The sequence below is a fragment of the Acomys russatus genome, chromosome 4 (genome assembly GCF_903995435.1).
Source record: "Acomys russatus chromosome 4, mAcoRus1.1, whole genome shotgun sequence".
Taxonomy (NCBI): domain Eukaryota; kingdom Metazoa; phylum Chordata; class Mammalia; order Rodentia; family Muridae; genus Acomys; species Acomys russatus.
Window position 1 is genome coordinate 78,053,470 of NC_067140.1, and position 25,489 is coordinate 78,078,958.

The 25,489-nt window shown below is 43.3% G+C and overlaps 1 protein-coding gene across 6 annotated transcripts in view; it reads right to left on the reverse strand.

Annotated features, from left to right (window-relative positions):
* The window catches only part of Kif16b (kinesin family member 16B), a 270,389-nt gene that overhangs the window by 56,081 nt on the left and 188,819 nt on the right, over window positions 1-25,489 (reverse strand). For 3 of the 6 annotated variants that reach the window (XM_051144752.1, XM_051144757.1, XM_051144753.1), the window contains 2 exons: window positions 19,195-19,317; window positions 2,212-2,301 (listed from right to left, as the gene is read on the reverse strand). The exons of 1 other annotated variant lie outside the window; for it this stretch is intronic. In XM_051144752.1, coding sequence (XP_051000709.1) covers window positions 2,212-2,301; window positions 19,195-19,317 — 213 coding nt within the window. The remainder of the gene's footprint in view (window positions 1-2,211; window positions 2,302-19,194; window positions 19,318-25,489) is intronic. 2 more of the 6 variants (XM_051144755.1, XM_051144754.1) reach the window with 2 other exon arrangements.

A 25,489-nucleotide genomic window follows, 5' to 3' on the forward strand; every position in this document is an offset into this window, starting at 1 on the left:
CTGTGGAACTTCTTAGCAGACCATGCCTAAGGGGTTTGCTTACTGTTAGCGCTTTCTCATTCACGGGACAGCAGAATGTTACTATTATTCACGGCTGATCACAGTAGAGTTGCTAACTACAGACCTGTGAATAAAGAGGCTAATGAGCTCGTAAAGCCAGTGTGCTTTTCCTTTTGTGAAGGTAACGGATGTCACCGTGTTTGTGCACACATCCCCTGCACCGGAAGATTTTACATATGTCAGTCTCTGCTCAAATCATCTTCCTGGTGCCAGGCAACCCCTGATCTACAAGCTTCTATCATGCCAAGCCCAGGTAACCTTTCTTTTACTGTGTCTTCGCAGATGGCCTCTGTTGTGGAGTTTTCTTTAAAATAAAACAACACCAACAGAGATGTGCACTGGTCCCTTTTTAAACTTCCTTACTCTCTCTCCACTGACTTGAACTGGAATTCCATCTGGCCAAAGATCCCAAACCTGAGACGTCATTTCATCAATGTGCCAAGCACCTTCTGTCCCCACCACCATTCATTGGTATTTTCATAGGAGGCAGGGAAATGAGAATGACACCTGCAACATAGCCTTCCTCAAGACAATCAGTTGTTGTCTGTCCTTGTTCACAGGCAGTCACTCTCCCGAAGAATTTAAGATACATAAGAAAAAAGACATTTGCTCTTGTCCACTATAGCACCATTAGAAGCTGGAGGAACGTGAATATACAGGATGAATTCAACTAAATAATTAATTAATTAAAGAATTGAAAAATAATCATGGAATAACTGATGCACACATGTGACCCGCATATGTGCATGCAGTTCACATCTTTTTGTTTCAAATACAGTGCTTATTCTATTGACTACTCTAAGTCTTTAGTGACCTCAATACAATACATAAAATGACTTATTATTAAAGAACTGATGTAGTAACTCATAACCAGGAAGCTAACGAGTTGCAGCGTTTATTTTAAAATCAAGCTGCTTTGTGTATTTAGCATGTGTACGACGATGCTCATTTTTATTGTCAATATTAATTTTGGACATGAAGGTAAACTTCATCAGAAGCAAACTTCATGACTTGAATTGATATGGTTACTTCTGGAACATGACATTTTGAGAATCCTGAACTATACAGTGCACACTAGAAGCTTCTCTGATCTCTTGACAGATAACTAGTATGACAGCTGAGTGACAGAACTTTGAAGATGGCTTGATGTCATCTGGGTTACCTTGACTCTTCAAATCAAGCAATCATTTTATTTAAAAAAAAAAAGCTTCCTTTCATTTTATATCATTAAGAGAAGGCAAAAGCTATGGCAATATTAAAGAAACATTGGCTTATTCATATGAGCCAAACTAGAGTAGAATTTCTTTCTAAAGAGAGTTTGATCACAGACTTCCATTTTATAGACAGTGGTGGGAAAGGACGTAGTGGAAATACACGGAGTGGAAAGTGACTACTGATGACTGGTCCGCAGCCAGTCCAGCCCTAAATCCCTACAGAGAGCAAGCTCCACACAGCTTCTTCCGGCTGAAGCAAAATCATTGTGAAAACCTAGAAATGCAATTCAGATTAGCGACACTTTCCTTTACTTAAACATTTTAAAATCCAGTATTTTCCCAAAAGAATGAGATTATTAATGTAGCAAAATACTCTGGGTATTCAACCTCTACAGTACTTTCCTGCTTCCTTCCCACCCACCTCTCCATTGTTTGATGGGAAGGTAAGTCTCATGACTTGGGTTCTCATTAAGTAGCGACCTAAACAAAAACGGAGTCTTCATCAGAAACAGCAGCCCTGGAGCTCACTAAGTAGACAAGGCTGGCCTTGAACCCCAGAGATGCACCTTATTTTCACTCCTGAGTACTGAGATTAAAAGCATGGGCTACCACACCTGACTCATTTTGAAAGATCTTATTGTTTAAAGGTTATAAATTGATTAGAACATCTCAAATTAACCATAAATTTATGTAAAGGATGGAGTTAAGTTTATTATTTTCCAAATCTGTGCTCAGAAAATCTTTCAATTTTATACAATAAGAATGGAACAGGGACAGAATAAAGACAGTAACTTTGACAGATGAGTAACTGAAGTAAAATTTGTAGGTAGGCGCTGCTGTTGGCAAAGCAGGAGAGGGAGGGCGCTGCTTATGCAATCAGCTAACTTACTTTACAAAATGAGTGCTCGTAACTGGCAATAATGGTTTCATAACTCACCTCTGCATACTTTAGCTTCAATGTTTTATGCATTTCTCGAAAACGACTGTAACGCCTGAATACAGTCCATGTCTCATCTAGGACAGAAATCTATTAGCAAGAAAGCAAAAATGAGTCAGCATTAATTACAAGGAAAAAGTAACTAAACTTTTAAAAACATAATTTAAAAATTAAATTAAAAGTGATTAGCATGTAAAATGTCTGCGCAATTGAAAAAATTAATCTGGCTGCATAAATACAACTTATAAATAGTAACTGTGCCCTAGTAAACATGCATCTTTTGCTGCCATGTCTTATATGCATTATTATAAGTGACACCTATGTAAAGCTAGGGGCAGAAGAATACCTCTTTAGAGGATGGATGAGACAGCTCAGAGGCAAAGGTGCCTGCCCTGAAGTCTGAAGACCTGAGTTCTATTGCTACGACCCACACAGGGGAAGAAGAGATCCGACTCCTAACAGTCCTTTAGCTTTACATGCATGCCAATGAACACATATGGCCACTTTGCCCTCTCCTTCTCTCTTCTCCCCACCGTTCTCTCCTCTCTCCCTCTCTCTCTCTCTTTCTCTCTCTCTCTCTCTCTCTCTCTCACACACACACACACACACACACACACACACACACACACAACACACACACACACACACACACACAGACCAGGAGAAATAAGTATTGCTTAACTCTCCTAGCTGGTAGAATCCCAGTGGATATTCCTTTACTTATAGCTATGTGTCCCCTGTAAAATGTCTAGTGTGGTTCACTAAAGGTCACCACAGTGGACAGGAGAGAAAGACAAGAGAATGAGAGTAAGAGGGAAGAAAAGAAAAAAAAGGGACAAAGAAATTAAGGAAACTATTCCATTGTGCTTGTGGTCACTACCTTAAATACACAACAGTGGATTTTGCATTTCTAGGGAGAATGTCTGCCACAGACTCTTCCTGGTTTCCTGGAGTAAAAGCAAATGCCACAGCACGTCACAGCCACCAGGAGCTGGTGATCCTTGGCAGCGCCACAGGCACACCTGAGCCCCACCACTGACCTTGCTTCTTCTCAGCTCTACTTTTGTCCTGAGCTCCGTGAACCCGGCATAGGGACAGCTTTCTCTGGATGTTCCTCAGGCATTTCCAATTCAACTTGACATTCTCCCCATCTAAAGACCCTAAACCACACCCAACACACCCAGCCAACCAGAGGTGGGGCAGTCTCCCTCGGCTGTCCTTCTTTTAACATCCCCACATCTGAACAAGGTGCTGGGGCTTGCTAGCACTTTACTTCTGCTTCTAGAAATGATCTAAATCTGTACCTGGTACCCGCTGCCTGGGGGAGTGTGAGTAGGCAGATGTGTGGTAGACCACAGGGCACCGGTAGAAGAGAAGCCACAGAGAAAGAATGCCCAGTTAGGGAGCTTCCGGAGTAAGAGTGTTTTGAATCCCAGGATTGTCTGACTCACTCACTTCTAGATTGGCAAATATGCCGTTCCAGGGCATGTGCAATGATGCACATTTTTATTATTATGCTTCTGTATTTGCTTTTTCATTAACATTTTAATAATGGCAGGTTTCTTCTCATTAGTTTCTTTGAAAACAGATATTTCTGTAAGAAATAAATAGTTGATAAGGAGGTACAGATGCAGGTGCTTTGCAGCTGTGGTGTGCCTGAGGCTTGGTATGATGTGCCAAGCACTCAAGCTGGGGACCACTGCTCCTGGCAGCCGGGCTGGTAGGTTTTACTCTTCAGATCCGACCTCAGCAGAGTCAGGGCTGATGTACAGGGGAAGGCTGACACAAGCAGTGGAGCAGAACAGGGGATGCATGCCTTGGGTGGACAGGAACTAGGCACCCAAGAGAGAATGGGAGGAGAGCGTGGAGGAGGCCTTTCATCTTCCCACCTGCCTGGTGGTGCATGACGCCAGCAGAGCCAGAGCATTACTGGAATGACATCTGTGCTGTGGAGGTAGGAAGATGGAAGTCTCAGAGGCGAGGTGAGGCACTGCTCTGTGGCATTAGAAGATCACTGAGGGAAGCTGAAGTTTTGTCTATAACTCAGACTCCAAGGCCTCCTTCATGGGGAACCTTTCCACCAGACCTCTTAGAGCAATAGTGGAGCACCTACAAGATTTCATAGGACTTCAGAGTGCAGCAGGAACATCCATCACTTCAGCCTCCAGTAGGGACACCTGTCACCTCTGTTATGTCTGAAGGTGACTCCTGCTGCTGAATCACACCCCTAAGAGCCCGTGCAAGTAGAAACCACCAGAGCACAGCACTGACCCTCTTGACAGGGGCTGATCATTTGCACTGTGCCCTGGGCCTCACCTAGGCAGCAAACGTTCCAGAGCTCCAGCTCAGACCAACTCTCTAGAGTACCAAGCTGCAGCCTATTGTCTTAAAAAACAAAATCCCAATCGTTGATTTTACCAATAAAGACTCAGGATACAGATGCTAGGGTGAAAACTTGCTAGCTCAGAGAGGCAGAGAAAGCACCCAGCTGACCTTGCTCAGCTCAGGGAAAAGCCAAAAGGTAAAAGCCAGGAAGTCCTTTTTCCTTCTCCACACTATCTTAAATACTCTTCTTTCAAGTCTCTCCTTTCTACTTAATCCCTGTCAGCTTGCTCCACCTTTTGACCTAGGGTTAACTTTACTAAATTCTGTGTACAGAAAGCTCTTGGATTGAAGGTGTGTGCTGAGCCACACCAAACAAGAAACAGGTTTTTACAGTTCACAGTCTTGGAGTTCACAATGGGATCAAATATCCTGCAACAGCAATATACTTTGTTTCCCCAAACCATGCTACTCCTCCCCTCTAACACACCAGTTTATTTCCTGTCACACCATCCTCACAATCATCTAAGCAGATTGTCACTCTGACATCCTAAACTCCCATTTTATACCCCCATTTCCTTTCCAGCTAGCCCTCTACACTCTCTCTTACATTAAAACAAAATTCTTAGGCCTACTTACAATATCATCAACTTATTTCTTCTTGTTTTCTCCTGAATCCACACTAAAATAGCATTCCACCAAGGTCATCACCACCTCCATATTGCTAAGCCCATGACTTAATTCTTGACCATGGTCTCACTTCACCTCTGGGAAGGAACCAAGTGGAGCTGGCTCGCTGCTCAAATCTTTACTTGGCTTCCAGACTGCAATTCCTTTATCTTTGTACTTTTCTTGCAGAGATTTCTCATCTCCTTGACCTCTAAACATCAAATACACCAGGATTTCATCCTTGGACATATTTTATTTTTTAACCTGCACTCTCTCCTTTAGTGATCTCATTGCTCAGATGTACATGCTAGGACTCCCTGGATGCTGATCTCCTGCTAAACCTAGACTCATATACCCTACTGCTTACATGGATGTCCAAAATGCAACTCAAGCTCAACAGGGCACAGTTACTAAAATTAATGGTAATCAAATCTCATCCTTTCCCCCACATCAGCTACTGTCATTCTGCTCATTCAATCCTAAACTGTGGTGCCATCTTTAGTGTTCCTTTTTCTTACACCTTACATGCAATCAATCAACAGACTCTTATTTTAATTATTCAGAATATGAATCTGGTCAGTCCTCACCAGGTCCACCATCTCTGTCTGTTTTTTTGTTTTTTTTTAACAAATTTTAATGTTGGTCACTCGATTCTAATTGTCTCCTTTCTCTTTGTTTCCTTCATTCTTTTATCAAAGTAGTCTTGTTCAAACACATTCAGGTGAGGCTGTTTCTTTGCATAATATAACACTGGCTCAAGACATCCCACTGCAGTGAGGTACAAGCTTGAGTTCTTTCCCTGGTCTGCGCTGTCTTCTCCTTGAGCTCATCAAAAACCATCTCCTGACTCCAGACTTATCTGGAAAATAGCAGGTGTGGCCCTAGGGACCCAGAGCAGACCATATAAGACCTGTACCCTGCAGGTGTGGCCTCAAGGACCCAGAGCAGACCATGTGTGACCTGTATCCTGCAGGTGTGGCCCCAGGGAGTGTATGCTTTGTTCTCTTTTAGAAATGTTTGCTCTCCAAACACCCATGTGAATAGTTAATTACCTTGTTTCCTTCAAGTCTGCTCAAAAGCCACACTGTCAGTGATGCCTGCCATATCCTAACGCTGCATCCACACTGTCAGTGATGCCTGCCACACCCTAACGCTGCATCCACACTGTCAGTGATGCCTGCCACATCCTAACGCTGCATCCACACTGTCAGTGATGCCTGCCACACCCTAACGCTGCATCCACACTGTCAGTGATGCCTGCCACACCTTAACACTGCATCCCCTCCCTTGACACAGTTTCCTTTTTTTTTTGTAATTAGCAAAACAAACAAATATGGCATATAATTAGTTTTGGTTTTTCTTCCCCGATAAAATGTGAGTTCCAGGAAAGCTATTCTTTTCCTCTATGGGTTAGAAGAGCATGTGACAAATAGAAGGCATCCTGAAGACCAGCGGGTAGACCAAGGCCCAAGACACACTTGTCTTAATATCCCCTTATCCTCAATATATATACTGAAATTTCTCCAGGGAGAAAAGTCCATTAAAAAGATCACATAAGATTAGGGTGAGGGGAACTGGGCACTGAGCCTAAGGTTCGTTGGCCTGTACTTGTCTTCTTCTGTGGCTTTCACAGCTTAACACCTAACCACTGCTTGAGCTCTGGGGTGAGAGGAATGTCAGAGCATGACTTTGGGGGTCACTCTCCCTCTCACAGCAGTCCTGGGATAGTGCCTTCCTAAAGGATCCCAACCCGTCTAACTGCATACAATCAGTACTGTGACAGCCACAGTGTTGCTGGGCAGAGGACAGGGGAAGGACAAGAGGAAGCTCTAAGTACTTTCCTAAGGTTACACTCCAACACATTCAGTTACACACTCTTTGCTTTTCTGGAGTTAGACCTTAGTGCTTATAATGGTGGCAGTGTGTTCCCACAGTGGGGGGGGGGAGCTGGGCTAGTGTGGCAAGGACCATGCTTAGCTGTCTTCATAGTCACACTGGGCTTAATGAGGTCATAGAGGTACCAGAGGGATCTGTCTGCGTGCGTGTTATCCGGTGAGTCCAAGACCCTTCTCACAGCAGAAATGTTACTAGAGCTCAGATTCAGCAGGAATGGAGAGCTTGCTCTGCATGCACAACACACCCTCACAGTCAACAGTAACACAATGGGTGGCAGTGGAGGGAGGAGTTAACAGTAAAAATCATTATTGGCACATTCTGAGCAACAGACTTTCAAACTGGCTGAGCTCTCTGGCCCTGCAGAGTAGTGGGAAGAGAGACCGGGGACACCACGGGCTGCAGTTGCCCTGCTCTGATGACTGGAGCTCACGCAGATTTCTCTGGATAATCACAATAGCAGGCCCTTTTATAATAACTACACTGAAAATATGGTGCATTTTCTGTAGCGTTCTAACACAAGTTGATAGGGAGGCATATAGAGATTTTAAATTTCTTTACAAATTCCATGTTATTTTTATTTGAGTGGAGGTTACAGACAAGGACAGGAAAGGGTCCTGTTCCCCATCTCATCTATTTAAGCCTTGCTTTGTCTAGAGACATGTAAACAAGGTGGAGACAACGATGATGTGGAATGACACTCATTAGCAATTTGAGAAAAAAGGAAGGCCCTGGGTAACGCTGTATGGCATTGAGTGACATCTCTGCTGGAACAGTCAAAGCCTTCTCTCTGATGGAAAGACACTACGCTGAGGGCTGGAGGCTATCTCATGCAAAGTTTAGGGAAAAAGTACAGAAATGCAAAATACAACCTGATGTCCAAATTAGCTCTAAATTAAAACTGGGCATAGCACAGGAGTTTGATCATGAGGGGAGGGACAGCAGATGAGCAGAACAGATAGTCAGACAAAAGCAGTCAATCACTTCCTTAGTGCTGACAAGGCAAGGCAGACTTCCGAGGTGCACATTCATTGCTCCTCTCTCTCTGAATGGCTCTGCTGACACAGATCCATCTTTCCTGGGCTGTAAAATGATTAAGTGCAACCTAAACACCATAAACATGCCATGAGATGGACTGTACTTACAAATAAACAATTTTCAATGAAGTGCTTCCCACAAGTTTAGCTTATATACATATTTTGCTGGGTTAGGGACTGTCGATTTTAAGATATGTCGCCAGTAACATTTGCTGGTGTACAACCATCTGTTTGAGGAGCAGCATAAACAGCTTGTCATCCAAAGAAAGAGACCCTAACTAGCCCCCATTTAAGTGGATATTTGAAGGGATCCTTAACATACGCATTAAACATAAACTCTTAAATACCCCCATGAAGACCTTCAACACCCCCCAATGTGTGGACATGCACAGCAGGAAACACTAATGCATAGGGCTTCGTCAACATCTCATACCACAGAACATGAGGCTGGAACACTTTCTAAGGTTCTGGTCCAGATGGCCCATGCAGTATGGGAAGAAGCTATTGGAACCTGATTTATATTTATTTTTTATATCATTCTCTTTACATTACTACTTATGTTGGTGTGATATAGTACATGATAAGGATGTTTTGTGAGTGGTATACTTTATGAGGAAATAAACAATCACATTGGCTATCCAGTTCCATAATTTTTCTCTCTGTTAGGCACTTGTGATTACAGTACTTGTACGTGTTGGGGATGTAGCTCAGTAGTAGATCACTTACATGGCATGTGCAAGGCCCTGGGTTCCATTCCCAGAACATTACAAAAAAAAAAAAAAGTTAGGTGCTATTAACTATTTTAAGCTGAAGACAGAAAATAATAAATTCACAAAGGTCTCACATTCCCAAGATGACAGAATCTAATTCACTACTTAGGCTCAATGTCTTATGTAAAACATGAAATATATTCTGAAAGTATGGATCTGCAGAGAGATACACATCGGTGCATGAGGTTTAATTAAAATCTTTTCAGACAACTGCTGCAAAAAGAACTAGCCAAGAGTATTCGCTCAGGCCAACACCCCAGTAAGCACAGAAATAGGCTGCATTGAACACAGTTGCTACTCCGTTCCTCTTCATCCATGTCTACCTCCAACATCACCACATCTGTCAGAAAGAACCAGACTAATGTGTACTGATGTCCAGTGGGTATAAACGGCCTGAAGATGCTGAATCTACCGGTCTCTTCTTCACAAGATCCTCACCCTGGAGGCCAGAGCTGAACTTGAGTCTGTTTTCCTCACCCCACAGAGCAGCACATCCAAATTTCTTTGTCCCTCGGCCTAACGGTGGGACCCATCAGAATCACTCTCCGTATCACAAAGCCCATGATGTCTCCTTTCTCTGTTTATAGCTAGAATGAAATACAGGCTATTTCAGCTTGGCACCATCACTCCACTTTGGGAATCTTTTCAAATTACATTTTTCTGTGATGAGCATCTCAAATATTCTGGAATTTCAGCCTGCAACAATCACTTTTTTGTGATCATCAAGAATGACCGAAGTCACACAACATTAATTCCCACAGCATCCTTCCAGTGTCTCTCAAAACGATACAGCTGATACTCAGTCCCAAGCCTTCAAACCCCCTCTGCCTTCTGTATTTCCCATTCTTACTCGAGTATCTCTCTAAAGTTAACTTCAAACTCTATTATATTCTATAGCCAATATGTCACTTGTGCTTATCAGAGACCAGCGTTCCTACTGCCTAGAGCACCGTTCCTCTTCCTCCATCCGTCAAATCCACTCACCCCTCTCAAAGGAATAACAACGTGAGTCCACCCTGACATCTTTCTCACTGCCTTCCCTGAGCCGTGCACTTCCGTCGTTCTATTTCTGTGCATGCTCCTTTCCCACACTTGACTGCTGCGGGGTGAATCCTTTCCACCTTTTCTGTACATCAGTTCCTTAATGCACCCAGGGAGGAAGGTGTAAACGTTTGTGTACACTACAAAAACCTCATAAATATCTTTTAAGTAGAAAGTGAATAATGGGAATAGTAATTTCTTCACTAATACACAGAGGTTCATTCCAATAAGTTACGTTTTGACTGTATTTCCTAGTTCCTTCTCTCTCTGAAGGCAGTAGAATGACCTGCATCTTTGTCCTTTTCTGAGTTAGCAACAAATCAACTGTGCAGAGTTTTTGGTAAGCAGGCACTGGGGAGATAAGGAAGAGGGCAGAGAATCATAAAGTAAAGCAAGAAAATGTCACCTGTCATATGTTGTTCCCTGAGAATACTGCACTCATCTAGTAAGGCCACATAAATAAGTGACTTGGGGATTAGGATCAGAGCAGGTGGGTATGACACAGGAAGACTCCAAAGGCAATCTCTAAATGGCCTAAGAAGAGTGGATTTACTTAAGTTTTAGAGTCCTTGGCACCTAGTACCAGCTTGGAAATAAAAGCCAAGGCAGTGGCCGGGAGCTGCATGCCTTGACTTGGTGAGGGGAACAGTTACTGCAGGCGGGGAAGCTGGGAAGCAATGGAAAGGCCATGCTGTGCTGAGGACGCAGTGTGCTGCTGCCATGGGTAAGACGAACATGGAGCGTGGAGAACGGAGGCTCCTAAATCAGAGTCCCAGGCAACGTTTAGATCCTTCTGCTTCCATATTCTCCAGAAGTCAGGAGGCCCTTCTGTACAGACAGTGCCCCAGAGACCTGAGCGTGGTTTGCATCTGTGGGACCATGAACGTCCCTGATGGGCTACATGCTGAATTAACACCTATATTCTAGATGGCTATCAAGTGGCCCAAAAGCAAATGGGACTTTCTAGCTGGTACAAACCCAGCCTTCTTGAAAAAACGAGGAATAACTGCTTAACGGCTCAATGTCAGTATCTTCAAAATAGGAGACAATACTTCTTACTTTAATATACTTGCTTTATATAGTGGATTGAAGGTAAATTTGATAGAATGTGTGAAGTCCCCGGGATTCACACTCAAGCTCACTCCTGAGATAGGCTCTTCTAGCACTTGATAAACACAGGCGATGAATGCGGGAGTTACTCTACTTTAAATGTACAGCAGAGGGCAAAGGTGACAGCCCAGGCACTATTTCCTTTAAATTTCCTAACTTCTGAGAGGCACAGTGAGGAATGGAAAAGGAAAGGCTAAGGATGAGTATGCTCGCTCACAACTTCAGCCTAGTGACTTGACTAGTTGCATAACATCAGCAGAATTCTTTGAGGCCTCAACTTCTTCAGCTGTAACCTGGACTCGTGAGAATATCGTGAGGTCCAGAGCACAGCGCCTGGGCCTCGGACACAGCTGCTCCTCACTCAGTCCTAAGTGAGGTGTCTTCATCAAACCCTTCCCGTCAAGGCTCAAGCATCTCTACAGAAGAGGAAGAAAGATCGAAAGAGCCAGAGCTGAAGCACACTACAGGGAAACAGTACTTTTCAGACACAACAGGACTGATGTACATATGAACTCACAGAGACTGTGGCAGAGTGATCCAGACCTGCATAGGTTCCAGTTAGAAGGGGCCCCACCCTAACCAAGAAGCTCTTTGCATCGATACTTGCTGGTAAAGCGAAAATGTTTTCTTCAACGGAGTGTCATGGGTCTATCAGCTACACTTCGGGGAAGGCCCGAACTATTCCATGCCCAGGAATAGTTTTTATGTGGATTTTTTCATTTTGCTTTGTTTTGATTTTCCATCTTATTAATCTTTTGTTTGTTTTACTTTTTTAAAAACAGTTTGTTTTCAAATAGAGAAAGAACATAAAATTGGGTGTGCAAGGAAGAGGGGAGGATTTAGAACGAGTTGGGGGAGGGAAAAATCAAGATCAGAAAGTATTTCATGAAACAAATTTTAATTAACAAAAGAAAGACAATGTGTGCTGCTGAAGGAAGACCTCTCTGACGCCTGTTAGGTTCCCATGGGCAGCACGCAGCGCATCTGACTCATCCAACAGCTATTCTAGGAAGAGAGAAAGTCCTTAAAGCTGTAAAAGTAAGAAATGCGGAAACGGACATTTCCTTTTCTTCAGTGTAAGAAAAAAAATTCTTAAGGAGCCAAGACAGTATTTAAGGAAACAGAATCAAGGGGTGAATGTGACTCTTTCAGGCCGGATGTAACTTCCTTTGCCACTACTTCTGCTGTCAAGCAGCACCCACACTGGATCTTGGCTCTGGATAGCTGGGCACATGTGCAGCAGTCCATTTGTCTCGGCTCTGCTAATGCACACAGAGGGAGATAATCTATCATATTCCTAATAAACAGAGGCCCAGATGCCAGCACAGCACTCATTCTCAACATTTATATTCTGTCAAGTTGGGAACAAGTACTTCTAAAAGACTCGAGTGTGTGTGTGTGGTCTTTCTAATAGACTGAAATGGCTCTCATTTTTGTTCTGCCAGAGAGAGAATGTTACTTCTGACCAAAACTGTAATCACCACAACTCCTAAACTGCTTATTTGTTGGGCATCTCCTTGGGATTCCTGTCAGATCTACCAATCATCAAATCCTCAAGATTTGTTAGAGCTTTGAGAGGAACCCCACTTTACAAAGCATGCAAGACTTGGTCAGAATTCAAAACAAAAAGTTTAAGTGTGTGTGTGTGTGTGTGTGTGTGTGTGTGTGTGTGTGAGAGAGAGAGAGAGAGAGAGAGAGAGAGAGAAAGAGAGAGAGAGAGAGAGAGAGAGAGAGAGAGAGAGAGAGAGAGAGAGAGAGAGAACAGTGAATTCTGTAAGGTGGCAAGGATTTAGAAATGGCTATTATGTCTAAGACAATACTAAAATATGTTCTCAACTTCTAAAAAGTGCAGGAATTACTGACATTTAGAAAATGTATTAAAACAAGGACAGAAATCAGTGAAGTTTCCTGGATTTAGATACTATGAGGCATATGGGACCTGGGCCTGCTCACCAGCTGCATGGCCTTAGGCCACTCACTTATGATTACTTAGTGTACTATAACACATACCCTCATTTTGGAATGTTCTCTGTATTTGTAGAAATGTCTGGCAAAATGGTTGGGGGCACTGAAGATCTTGGGATAGATGTTAGCTTGCCTTTTTCATGAGGAGCTGCAAACTCAGTGGCATACTGAGAAGCAAGCTGGCATGGGTGGGTGTGGGGAGATAAGGGGTAAGTAGCAACAGGGAACATGGAGTTATTTTCATTAATTAAGAACATTTGGCAGTGTGGACGGATGATGCTCACACGAAGGGTTAAGCACAGTGGTGGGACAGTGTGAGGCTCTCACACATCATCAGAAGCGGGATGCAGGCCTCTTAAGCCGCGGATGGTCTACACAGCCGTGATGGGAAACCGTGTAGACATCATGCTTACCGCTGGCCATTGCTTCCTATGGCTGCCTCTCATCTCCAGCCACCCGCCGGGAGACAGAACGGAATGATGCAGGACTTTGGGCAACAGAGGAGATTGCTTCTATGGTAGCTATTCTTTGTAAACAAATAAAAAGAATCAGCTAACTGGAGAGGTCTAGACATTGTATGTTAAGTGCAAGCAGAGGAAAGAGCTGGTCAAAAGGGATGACATGCATCTGTGCGAGAACGGCAGGGTCTGTGCAACGCTGGACGGTGAGAGGCTGCCCAAGATGTCAGGAACCTCTTCAAAGTAGATGAGAACAAAGCAGGAGAGGGCTGGAGATGAGAGCAAGGGCTTCTAGCGGTAGAGAGCTGGAGACTACCTATGTCCTGGGGTCATGTGAGAAGGGTGGGCAGTGAGCCTAGACACGCATTTCTATGAGAACAAGAGCCTAAATAAAATGAAGCTAAGTTCTAGCTGCTGCAGACTGCCCAACACCAGGCCACTTGTGTGTTCATGCACTAGAAGGCAGAACTGCTGAAGTGTGAGATACTTCACACCTGGATTTAACACAAGAGGCTCCATTCTTGCACACTCCCTGAATGATTAAGAGCAAGGCAGCTGCACCGAGAGCACTACCAAAGGGACCCCATGTGAGCAAACAGGGGTGCTGTTCATAAAGGACACTCAAGAGTCAAGTTGAAAGCACAAGAGCACAAAGGGATTTTCACCACCCCAGTGGCTCTTGGCTTCACAAGGCTATGCTACTGCTGACTTATCCCACTAGATGATTGTTAGCAGTCAGGTACCATGTGGGGCCTGGAGACTCGGGTCTAAGATCAACAAGGTCTAAGCAGCTGAAACCTCCCAGAGACCAGAAATCAAAGGGATAATGACATCTGGGAAAAACCTGACTAAGTTGTGGCATGGCAGCAGAGTGGACCCTAGGCTGTGCGTGGAGAGTGGGGAGAATGGACAGTCCTGCTGAGGGCCATTCCAGAAACAAGTGAGACACTGTCCTACAGGGTTACCTTGTTAGAGGAGCAGAAACTCAGGAAACAACGATCAAACATAAACTAGCATTAGCTCAGTTCTTTACACTACTGTGTTTCACACGTACATCAGAGTACAAGGACTTCAAAATGTCATTATTTCTATGACAAATGAGCATGACACCCTCCGTTAGCCTTAACCACAGACTTCCCTGGCTGTTGTTTCATATCATGCTGAAGTGTAATTTTAAAATTAAATTTCACCCACTCTAATCCTAGCCAACTGAAAATGGCAAGCATGACTCAAGGGGACTGATTACTGCTCAATCACTGAAAACCTTTGAAAAAGTTTTGGGGTGGCAGCAGTAGTCTAGGGAGTGGCATTACCAAGGCAGCTGTGATTGGGGGCAAGCAGGGCTCTTACAGACACATATTCCTGACCAGCAGGTGACAGCCCACTCACAGAGAAGGCAGGCTGGCCCGCCTTCAGCCTTCTGCCTCTCTGTGACACCTGGCAGCCAGAGAACATCTATGTATCTGAGGTTCCAGCCTCAAGAGGATACACTTTTAGGTCTCCTTAGAAGGGTAACTTAAAGGAAACACAACAAACCCTTTGACTCAGGGTTCCCAGGCAGTGCCCTCCAAAGGTTAGTAATGAGTGTCATCATGGAGAAGACAACTTCATGCACTCTCAGCAAAGCACAGGAAATCAAGCATCAATGTGTGTGTGTGTGTGTGTGTGTGTGTGTGTGTGTGTGAGAGAGAGAGAGAGAGAGAGAGAGAGAGAGAGAGAGAGAGAGAGAGAGAGAGAGAGAGAGAGAAACAGAGGTGGAGAGAGATGGAGACACAGAGAGTGCACAAACCAACTATGCTCACGCAGGGAGCTGCTTCTCATCAAAAGAGCCCCTGGCTACCACTACCTCTTGGGTTGAAGTTCCAAAAGCAGGCCCCGCCAAAGCAGCCAGACCCAGAAGGCGATGTGGTTCATGGAGCCCTCCACAGCTTGTACTTCTGCCTTCATGTATGTGAAGCTGCCACAGAGTGACCTCAAGTAGACAAATGGGACCAAAACCCAAACATATCTAGTTACTGATTCTCAGAGCTTTCCCACAAAAGCTTGGTTTGGTCCTCCCAAATAAAGCATGTATAAGATAGTTCTTCTGAATTAAATCAACTCTAGTTTAATGAAAAGCTCTATTCTCATTTTAAAGACCAATGCTGGAAACTTCCTCAGGACACATAGGCGTTGAGATGAGAAGCATCTGGGTATCTGTTAACCTTCACTGTATCCCAGCATGCTCTTCACTAACTCACTTTACAGGGACTGCAGGGGGAGCCACTGGATTTTAAAGGACTATCAAATCCTACTCAGCAAAGGGTAGAGGAAGGCAAGAGGAGAATGCTAGGAGCCACACCTTACACAGCTACAGCATTCACACACATTAAACACATATGCTATCTCATCACCTGCACTGGATGTGTTTATTTTTCACTTGGTGGATGGGACACAATTCTCAGGCACTCACACTGAGACTTGCAGTGGATGGGCCTTGGGTACTGCCATATCTTTTAAGTCTCTAAGTGAAATGGCCAGTGACAATTTTAAACAAGGCCCACGGCAGAGGGATCAAGCCCTTGAGAGCTTGTCATGCATATGAGTCCCAGTAGGCCTTGAATATCACAGGGACATAGAGTTGGAAATGAAAACAAACTTTGAAAAAGAATCAGCAATGACTGTTCTAAGGTATAAACCACAATATTAAAAAACTATCTATATATACAAACACCAAATTTTTCTTATAAAAGCCTAAAACTAAAGGGAATTGTTTTTATCAAAATCAAATTAATAACCTTTGCCTTCTTAAAGCCACTTGGCTCACCAAGATAATTTAATAGTAGCACAATGTCATCAGATACGAGGCTATACTAGGTAATATGGCATATGCATGACATATTCAAATAACTTATAGAAGAAGTTAGGAACTTTGAAAACCTTTCAAATAGTAATAAGACCTTCAATGTAAGGTTTTATAAAGAAAAACTCAAAATCATTTTTCAAAACTTGGAATGGTATTTACATTATTTTTCTCTCATAGGCACCCACAGAATTATTAAGAAGCTCCCAATAAAAATTGTCAGCGGAGATTTTAGGAACAAGTGTGAAGCATCTGAGGTTACGCTCCAGTGTGGCAATGTGGGCTTATTTCCTGTGAGTTTTCTTCATATATCAGGACGCTACCCAACCAAAAAGAAAACAATCATGGCCTAAGCCTCATAAGGACAAGTTGCACAGGAAGAGTCACTGAAGGGCTCTAAAAACAGCATCCCAGGCATCCCCTAAGCCTGCCTGTTTTTATTTAAATTTAATAACAAACTCACATAGCACTTAAGAAGCACCAGACACTGAAGTAGGGTATAATGCAAGGCCATCTACTCCTTACAGCAACCCTGCTGGAGGGGTGTTATTTTCCACATGAAACAGATAAAGGTTACAAAGTCCCCAGATGAAGAGGACCAGACAGGAAGGTCCTGATGGAGCTACTCTGGCAGCTGAGCCCTCGTCTACAGCTTGTCTGTTCTTGCTTTGCTTAAAGAGAGGCAGCAGGATCATAAGATGTTTCTTTCTAGTAGCAAGTCCTGATGCCTTTGCAGCAGTGTCCCCATCAGAGTGCAGGTGAAGGCACTAGAAGACCTTTCTAATGGGAGGACAGTAATCCCCCGAGCAAGCCAGCATGAGCAGCCCAGTCCTGCTGTGCCTACTACTGCTGGATTCAAGGACTGGCCTTCATATGCTCAAAAAGAGAAAGAAAGAAAGAAAGAAAGAAAGAAAGAAAGAAAGAAAGAAAGAAAGAAAGAAAGAAAGAGAAAGAAAGAAAGAAGGAAGGAAAAAAAGAAAGAAAGAAGACCTCACGGAATTTGAGTTTCAGGTATTGATGCAAAGTACAGATCCTGAGAAGTCCCCGGTGGTCGCTTTTGGTTTCTCTAACTTTCTGTGGTATCGTCATAGTTTTGGCCACATCTGCATACTAACTGGGCTACTCTCTACTGCTAAGTTCTACCTAAAGTGACCCAATTATCTTAAAAGTAGTTGTCTTTACTCAAATTTTGTAACATTGAATCAATAAATAGCTAAACTCTATCAATGTGCTTATCAGTAATGCAAAACGTACACATGGACCAACTAAAAGCAGTGTCTCACTTCTGCAACTCCTACATTTGGGCCAGGGAAAGCAACATCAGAATCCAAAAGACAAAAATAATACAAACAGCCTTGAAGTTATCTTTGTGTATGTGAATGACATTACACACGTTAAAAAAGTAAGCAGGGTATAGTCTAACAAATACTATGGATCTGAGTAGGAATTGGGCACTATTGGTGGAACGGTCGTGAGAAACAGAAGAACAAAGCCATATTTTAGCACTTTAGTACAACACTAGAGAAGCCAATCGGGAAAGCTAAAACCCACCACTGTGCTGGCACCATACCTTTTCAATCTAAACCTTAAATATATAAATCATGGCCCACTTTTATATATTTATTTATTTATTGTGTGTAAAGAAAAACTCAGTATGTAGAAATACGCATCTAAACACTTCATTGGTAAGAAATAATTTATATTGTTTCTCTGGGAAGACTGAAAAATGTGTGGCAGGTAGGAGGGAACATCCCAGAGCAGAGCAGCTGTGGTGCACCAGGGTCTGGGCAGGTGCCGAGGCTCCTCCTCCCTCCTCCCCACCTGCTTCCTCTTTCAGGAGTCCCAGGCTTGAGCCTTTGCGCAGAGCTCCTTCACCATCATATAGTCTCTGGACACCGCGCCCCCTGATGGAATGACCGCTGGAGACACCGAATGCTGGCTATCCTCATTTTGCCAAGGACCAGAAACTGAGCAGGTTATTAAGCAAACTGCTACAGAATCCAAGTCCATAGAACTCAATGTCCCTATTCCCAGTCAGTGTTGATCTGAACCCAACTACTTTCAAGGCCACCCTGATGCACCGACACACCAATACCGCAGAGGACTTCATTACATTAATATCCTTGCCCATCCTTGAATAAAGAAATGTGATTAATCGTTAATTCACTGAGGAGGAGGGAACAGCAGCCAGCAACATTTAACTAAGTGTTATGAGTCAATGGAAATAAATTTAAAAAAATAAGATGAAGTCATTATTTTGGAAAGCTAATATCTTTCTCAAAAGTCATATATAAAAAAATACTTGAAACAGGTTAAGAAAGCTTCTAATTAATAGCATGCACAGACACACACACACACACACACACAGAGCAGTAATGATGACAGCAATATATTGTTTATTACATAATAGCCACCTGACACAAGACTTCACACAAAATAACAGTCCTATAACATAGATGTGGCTACTGCTTTTGTAGATTAAAAAAACTGAGCCAAAGCCCATGGGTAGGTTGTCAAGCGTTTTGTCCTGTCGTGAGACTGTGTGCTCTCAAGGACATGTATGCAATGAGTGAGTGTTGACTTTCTGGAGTTCTGGAGTTGAAATGAGGAAAGTCGCTGGGACCCTGGCTGGTACGCAGCCGCTGCCACCCCAGCAGAGTGGTGTCCTTTCGCCTCCTGACGCGCTCCAATCTTTGCAGGTCACTTCCCCACCATCTGCCACAGTCTAGAGTTTCACAGACTGGATTAAAGAAATAAATGACCAGTGTCTTACAAAAATAACATTCTCAACTAATGTCTTATTCTCTTCCAAAAGCTCAGAGGAAGCACCACAGTCTTCAGCCTCTGCTCTAGAAGGATGGTGCAGGGACACTTACCTTGACTTCAAACTCGAAGTGCTCATCCTTCCCTTGGCCACACAGGACATAGCGGGGAATGCTGATCTTAATGGGGTCCCTCAGGGCGTCTGGATTTGCTCCCAAAGGGCGAGAGTACATCCGCTATCAAAGGCACACCAGACAAGGGGAACAGAGAGAATGTAACATCACTGTGCTGTGGCGAATGCCCTGCTTGCGCAGAAGAGAAAAAAGCATCAAACTAGAAGAGTTTATTTAGAGAAATGATGGTTTCCTTTGAAAAAGACATGCTAAGCCTCTCTCAAAACAAAAGGCCATTTCTATAGGTATACCAGTCCAGAACGTTAGGGAAAAAACACTTCAAAATGTTACGTGCCTTTGAAGTTCCTTCTAATTTATAGAATCAAGTGAAAACAGGGACAGATTACACTTTGTAACTTAAAATCAGTTTTTTTCAAAGTCTTTTTTTTTTGTTGTTGTTTTTTTTGAGACAGGGTTTCTCTGTTTTTTTTCAAAGTCTTTATCAACTAACCTTATTTTTTCCTTTACATACCTGACTCCTGTAAAAACTAGAGATTTTGTTCAAATTCAATTCGTTTTTAACACTGAGCCACTTTTATAATGAAGTCACTGTAGTGTGGAAATCTACGTCAACAACAATTAAGGCATTCCCAGTCTCTTCTTCAGGCTCCATGTGATGACAACTAACTTGGCTGACAAGTATTTAGGCTCTGGGTAGGAGGAAGCCAGAGGGGTCAGAGGAAGATGGCAGCATAAAACTTTCAATTTTCAAAATGAGTTCTTGAGTATAAACAGGAAGAAATCTCTGAACAATCATAATTTACATTAGCCCGGGGCTTTAGAAAACCTAAGACAATATGTTTTTGAAGCAGTAGCAGTAAAAAAAACAAAAAACAAACAAACAAACAAAAAAAACCCAGTTAATTAGCATCACACGTGAAGTTAAAATTTGCTGAATACCCACCACACACTGCAGGTTTACTGACAAGTTTTTCTATGCACTATTTCTATCAGTCTTCATGATATCCCCTCGAGGGGCTAATGGTTACAAATCTTACCTATCAATTGAGAAGCAGACTACAGGGCAAACTTATTCTATGAAGCAAGGGGCTGATAACCCAGGGTATGAACTTCACACTAGTATGTTATTATGATATTAAATCTTAAAGTTAGGCCATCTATCTAAAATAAATGGGACTAATGAGTACTTCATGAATTCAGTTAAGGTGTTGAAAATTCCATAAATATGCAATAAAATTCATTTCTTTTTTGACTAAAAAGAAACGAGTGGGCAATACATGTCAGTTCTGCCAGGGAGAAAGGGACCTGGGGTCGAGGCAGGTACTCAGAGGTTTGGCCTTATCTGGCTGCCTGAGTAACAACTCAGATCACTGTGTGTCACAGAGATGGACAATTTCTGATTGTACCTTCTAATCTAGCTGACACAGCCAATGTTCGGCAGTGTGTGAAGTTACCAACGCCTTTTGACAGCATCATGACTTTTCTCTGGTGGTTGGTCACCCAGAACAGGAAGCACTGTCTGCCACACAGCATATCTAATAAGCTGTCATTGTTCTCAAAAACCAAAATGGAAATGCTTAGAGGTGTTTTTCAACAAACACTCTTTTCTCTCCCTGAGACAGGGTTTCTCTGTGTAGCCTTGATTGTTCCGGACTCACTCTGTAGACCAGGCTGGCCTTGAACTTGTAGAGATCTGCCTGCCTCTGCCTCCCAAGGGCTGGGATTACAGGTGTGTGGTGCTTTTCAGTATGAGCTCTACCAATCACGCTGACTCGCTGATAACCCGTGCCCAAGTTAATTTAAATACAGACTTTCCCTGATATATTACCTGTTTATCAATTTAAAGAAGAGGAAAAATAGAATTTAGTTGGTCTATTAATAAAAACATGCTTAGTGATAAACAACAGTTTTCATTTACATATGTGAGTGTTTGGCTGTAAGGCTCCTGCTTTCTTTCCCTTTATCCATCTCCATCACATACAGTACTTAAACTTTCCAAGTAAAGGAATGCTGTCTCTTCTACAGACCCAAAATGATGTTTTAGGATCATGTTTGTCCTATGTGTAGGCCGTGAGCTGTGCGCTGAGAAATGCCTGTGCTGGTCACAACTTGGCAATAGGAGCTACTGTTGTGGAACTCCAAGCAGTAACTAGCAACTCTAACACTGCTGCACGGGGCTTGGGCCCCACTTACTTTACTGTAACACTTAGCATTCTCCTTTTTGACTTAGGTTTCAAAATGAGATAGGCCTGCCACCTGTAGTCTGGCTGCACATGCTAGCCTACGACAACTTAGGCTTTTTGTATCTAAGAATGCAGTTGTGAAATAAATTCCGAACGCGAGCAGGTAGCTTGAGGCTCGGGTTAGACATCCTCTAAGAGAAACTAAAAGAAACAAACAATATGAAACAAACCCATCTGCCTGGTGCTTGACAATGTTCCTAGGTGTATGGGTGGAGTGGGGTGCGTTATGAGGATCCGCTGCATCCTAAGTACCTACTTGGCTCAGATCCACCCAGAGCACTGTGCTGGCTAGTTATCCTGTCAGCTTGACACAAGCTAAGGTCATCTGGGAAGAAGGATTTTTTTTTTTTTTTAAGATTTATGTATTTATTACATATACAGTGTTCTGCCTGCATGTACACCTGCACACCAGAAGAGGGCACCAGATCTCATTATAGATGGTTGTGAGCCACCATATGGTTGCTGGGAACTGAACTCAGGACCTGTGGAACAGCAGCCAGTGCTCTTACCCTCTCAGCCACCTCTCCAGGAATCTTAATGAAGAAAGTGCCCCAAGAGTATTGGGCCTGTGGGCAAGCCTCTGTGTATTTTCCTCATTGATGATTGCTATGGGAGGGCCCAGCTCACTGTTAGCAATGCTACCGCTGAGCTGATGGTCCTGGGTGCTATAAGAAAGCAGGCTGATCAAGGCCCAGCGAAGAAGCCAGCAAGTGGCACTCCTCCATGGCTTCTGCCTCTAGATTCATACCCTGAATTCCTTGAGTAATGACCTACAAGTTTTAAAATGAAATGAACTCTTTCCTCTGCAGGCCACTTTTGGTCACGGTGTTTTGTCACATCAACAGAAAACTCTCAGCCAGGCAGCCTTCCACGCCCCCCACCTGTATGTGCGCCATGATCAGTGGTTTCTGACACTCATACAAGCAGGACTGACCAACCAGGATGAGGCAGTGAAGCACAGCAGATGCTGGGCTGGCAAGACTCCTAGTCCTCTCCCCATTTCTCAGCATGCTGGAGATGAGAAATACTGCCAGGATACTACTATCATCCCTGACTGCAGTTTACTTGGGTACAGTGTCAATCGCACTGATTTCATATGAAACATTATTAATGAGCATATGGAAATAAATTACAACATACCCCCCCTGAATGTACCTGATCTTGTCAGAAGTGAATAAGGCAGGTGTCTGAAGATGTCTGAGCAAATGCATAATATATAGAGAAATATAAAAAATGAACATCTTTCCACCAAGTCATTGCCTCAGGGTAATTTTTTAAAAATTACTTTATGAAGTCAATTCTATGAGAAATGTACAATTCTCAGATATAGTTGTGAAAGCTCCTTAACATTCTCCTAAAATATGTTGGTCTTGGACAGAAAAAAATAAACATAATGTCTCATAAATGTGCTCTAGATTTGTATGTGGCTGTATTCTGAATACCTGGTTTTACCCAAGACATAGGAATATATGTGGAATCACTCTACATCACATAGTTATCAGTGCGTTGAAGTGTCATGACGTTGTTTACTTTGGAATCAGTCACTTTCTCTGCAGTGGTCAAGACTCTTAGACTCAACAGGGAAGCTAGTGATCCATCAGTATAGAAGGTAGAGGATACAGAGGCCATCTGTTAGAAAACAGCAAATCCACTCTGGGTAAGTATGTAAGATGTAACAAGAACCCTAAAATGTACTGTGGTGTGGTTCCGTTTAGAAATAAAAAGCCAACGACAGGTACAAAATTAGTAACAGAGATTACATGTTTATGGATAAGAGATATTATCTTTAAAAATTAAACAAAAATATTTTGTTTTCAATGAAAATAGTACCTTGTGTGTGCACATAATAGTTGTAAAAAATTGTGCCTAAACTAGAAAGGCTAAGTAACAAGGAGGGATCAAGGGGTGGGGGTTCCATGGATCTCCCTGGGAAAGGGAAATAAAATGGATATTGTGGGTGGACTGAGGTACTGGAACAAGATGGATCAGGTGGGGAATGGATGGAGGGAGAGAATACTAGGAGAGACAACTGGAATTGGGGAGCAACAGAAACTCCCGGGAATCTATGAGGGTGACCCTAGCTAGAACTCCTAGTGATGGGGAATCCAGATCCCGAACCAGCCATCTCCTACAACCAGGCAAGGGAGGGCATGGGACACCAAATCAGCCACAAAACCTCTGACCTACGGTTTGTCCTGCCAGCATGATGTGCTGGCAGAAATTGTGGGAGTGGCTAACCACTGACTGGTCCAGCTTGAGACCCATGCCACAAGAGGGATCCCAGCTGTGATACTGCCTGGACCAGAAACCAGAGGCTGGATGGCCCAGAGACCTAGGGGAGAACCAAACAGGATTGGCAAAAAGTCAGTGAATTGACTCCTAATGATACCCTGCTATATCATAGATGGGTACTTAACCCAACCGTCATCAGAGAGACCTCATCAAGCAGCTGATAGAAACTGACACACAGACCCCAGCTGGACATCAGGTAAGTTCTGGGATTCCTGCAAGGGAGGAAAGACTGTAGGAGCCAAAGGGCTCATGAACACCACAAGAAAACCCACAGCATCAACAAACCTGGCCTCACAGGGGTTCACTGAGACTGAACTGACAACCAGGGAGCCTGGATAGGTCTGATCTACGCCATCCATATGTATATATGTATTTGTATATACATATATATTGTGTAGCTTGGTGTTTGGTGGAACTCTTAACAGAAGGAGGAGGGGATGTTTTGGTCTCTTTTGCCTTGTCCTTCTGCTGTGTTCTCTTTTTAGGCTTAATATGGGGGGATGTGCCTAAGCTTACTGCAACTTGCTGTGCCATATTTGGTTAACATCCCTGGGAGGACTGTCCTTTCTGAAGGGAAAGGTAGGAGGAGTGGATGGGGAGGGAGAAGTGGGGTGAGGGGGGACAGAGAGAACTTGTGGTCAGGATGAGACAAGAAAATTAAAAAAAAAATGTGCCTGAAACATTGTAGTCAGATTCTAATGGAAAAGACAAAAATTTGTCTTCCTTTCCAAATTTTTCTTCCTTCAAAAGAAGCATACTGAGGAAGTGGACAGGAAATGGCACTGGTGTCTACCCAGCTCACTGGAGGCTATGCGAGGGCACTGCACAGCTGTTTCTACAGGGAATCATCAGCATTCTCCTAATTACCAATTATGTAGGAGATGCTTAAATTCAGTTTCCGCTTGATCAAGACAAGGTCAGCCCTAAGAACCATCATCTAATCTCCTGAAGACCGTAACTAAGCTTTGGTTAAAAAATACAGGCAGATCACCTTTGTTTTTTCTCTTTAAAAACCAGATTAAAGCCTGTTCTAATTTAAATCAAAACTACCAGTTTTCCTGTCTCCCTTCCCAGCAGAGAATATAATTCTAACTCCTACCTATGCCAGGGTGGTAGTTGTCGTTGGAGCGACTGCACGCCAGTCACCTTGTTAGGCCTTTTATACCCTGGCGACTGAAGGAGCGGAGCCCCCACAGACACCAGTCGGCCCCAGTGTTGAAACAGAGGCAGCTTGTTAAAAGCTGGGAATAACGAGTGTGAGCAGGCAGAGAGCAAGAGCGTGACAAATGGCCAAGGCAGGTTTGCATTCACTCTGGAAGCCTCCCTAGGCCAGGGAGGGACCTTGTCTTAACACCGTGCTATCTATAAAGGCTATGAGACACAGCTCATTCAGATTTTGCTAAGCCATGTGACCGGCAATCATTTCTTGGTTCAAATCCCCAAATGTGAAATAAAAAACAAGGATAAATTCTCCTTTCCAGGAGCACCATTTCAACAACTCTACATTTTGAAAGCCATGGTGCACAGGGTAGATGGAACTTTAGTTACCAGTGTAATCTATTTTAGTAATAGAGAGCTTTAACCAAACCAGTGCCAGAGTAATGACACAGAAACTGGCTCCTCTTAGTCAACTAGAGCATTCGGTTACCTTCCTTACAAAGGAGCTTTCAAAAATGACAAAGGTGTGCCCTGAACAGACTGGACGGCAGCAGCTTAGAAGCTGCCCTGCAAGAAGGGAG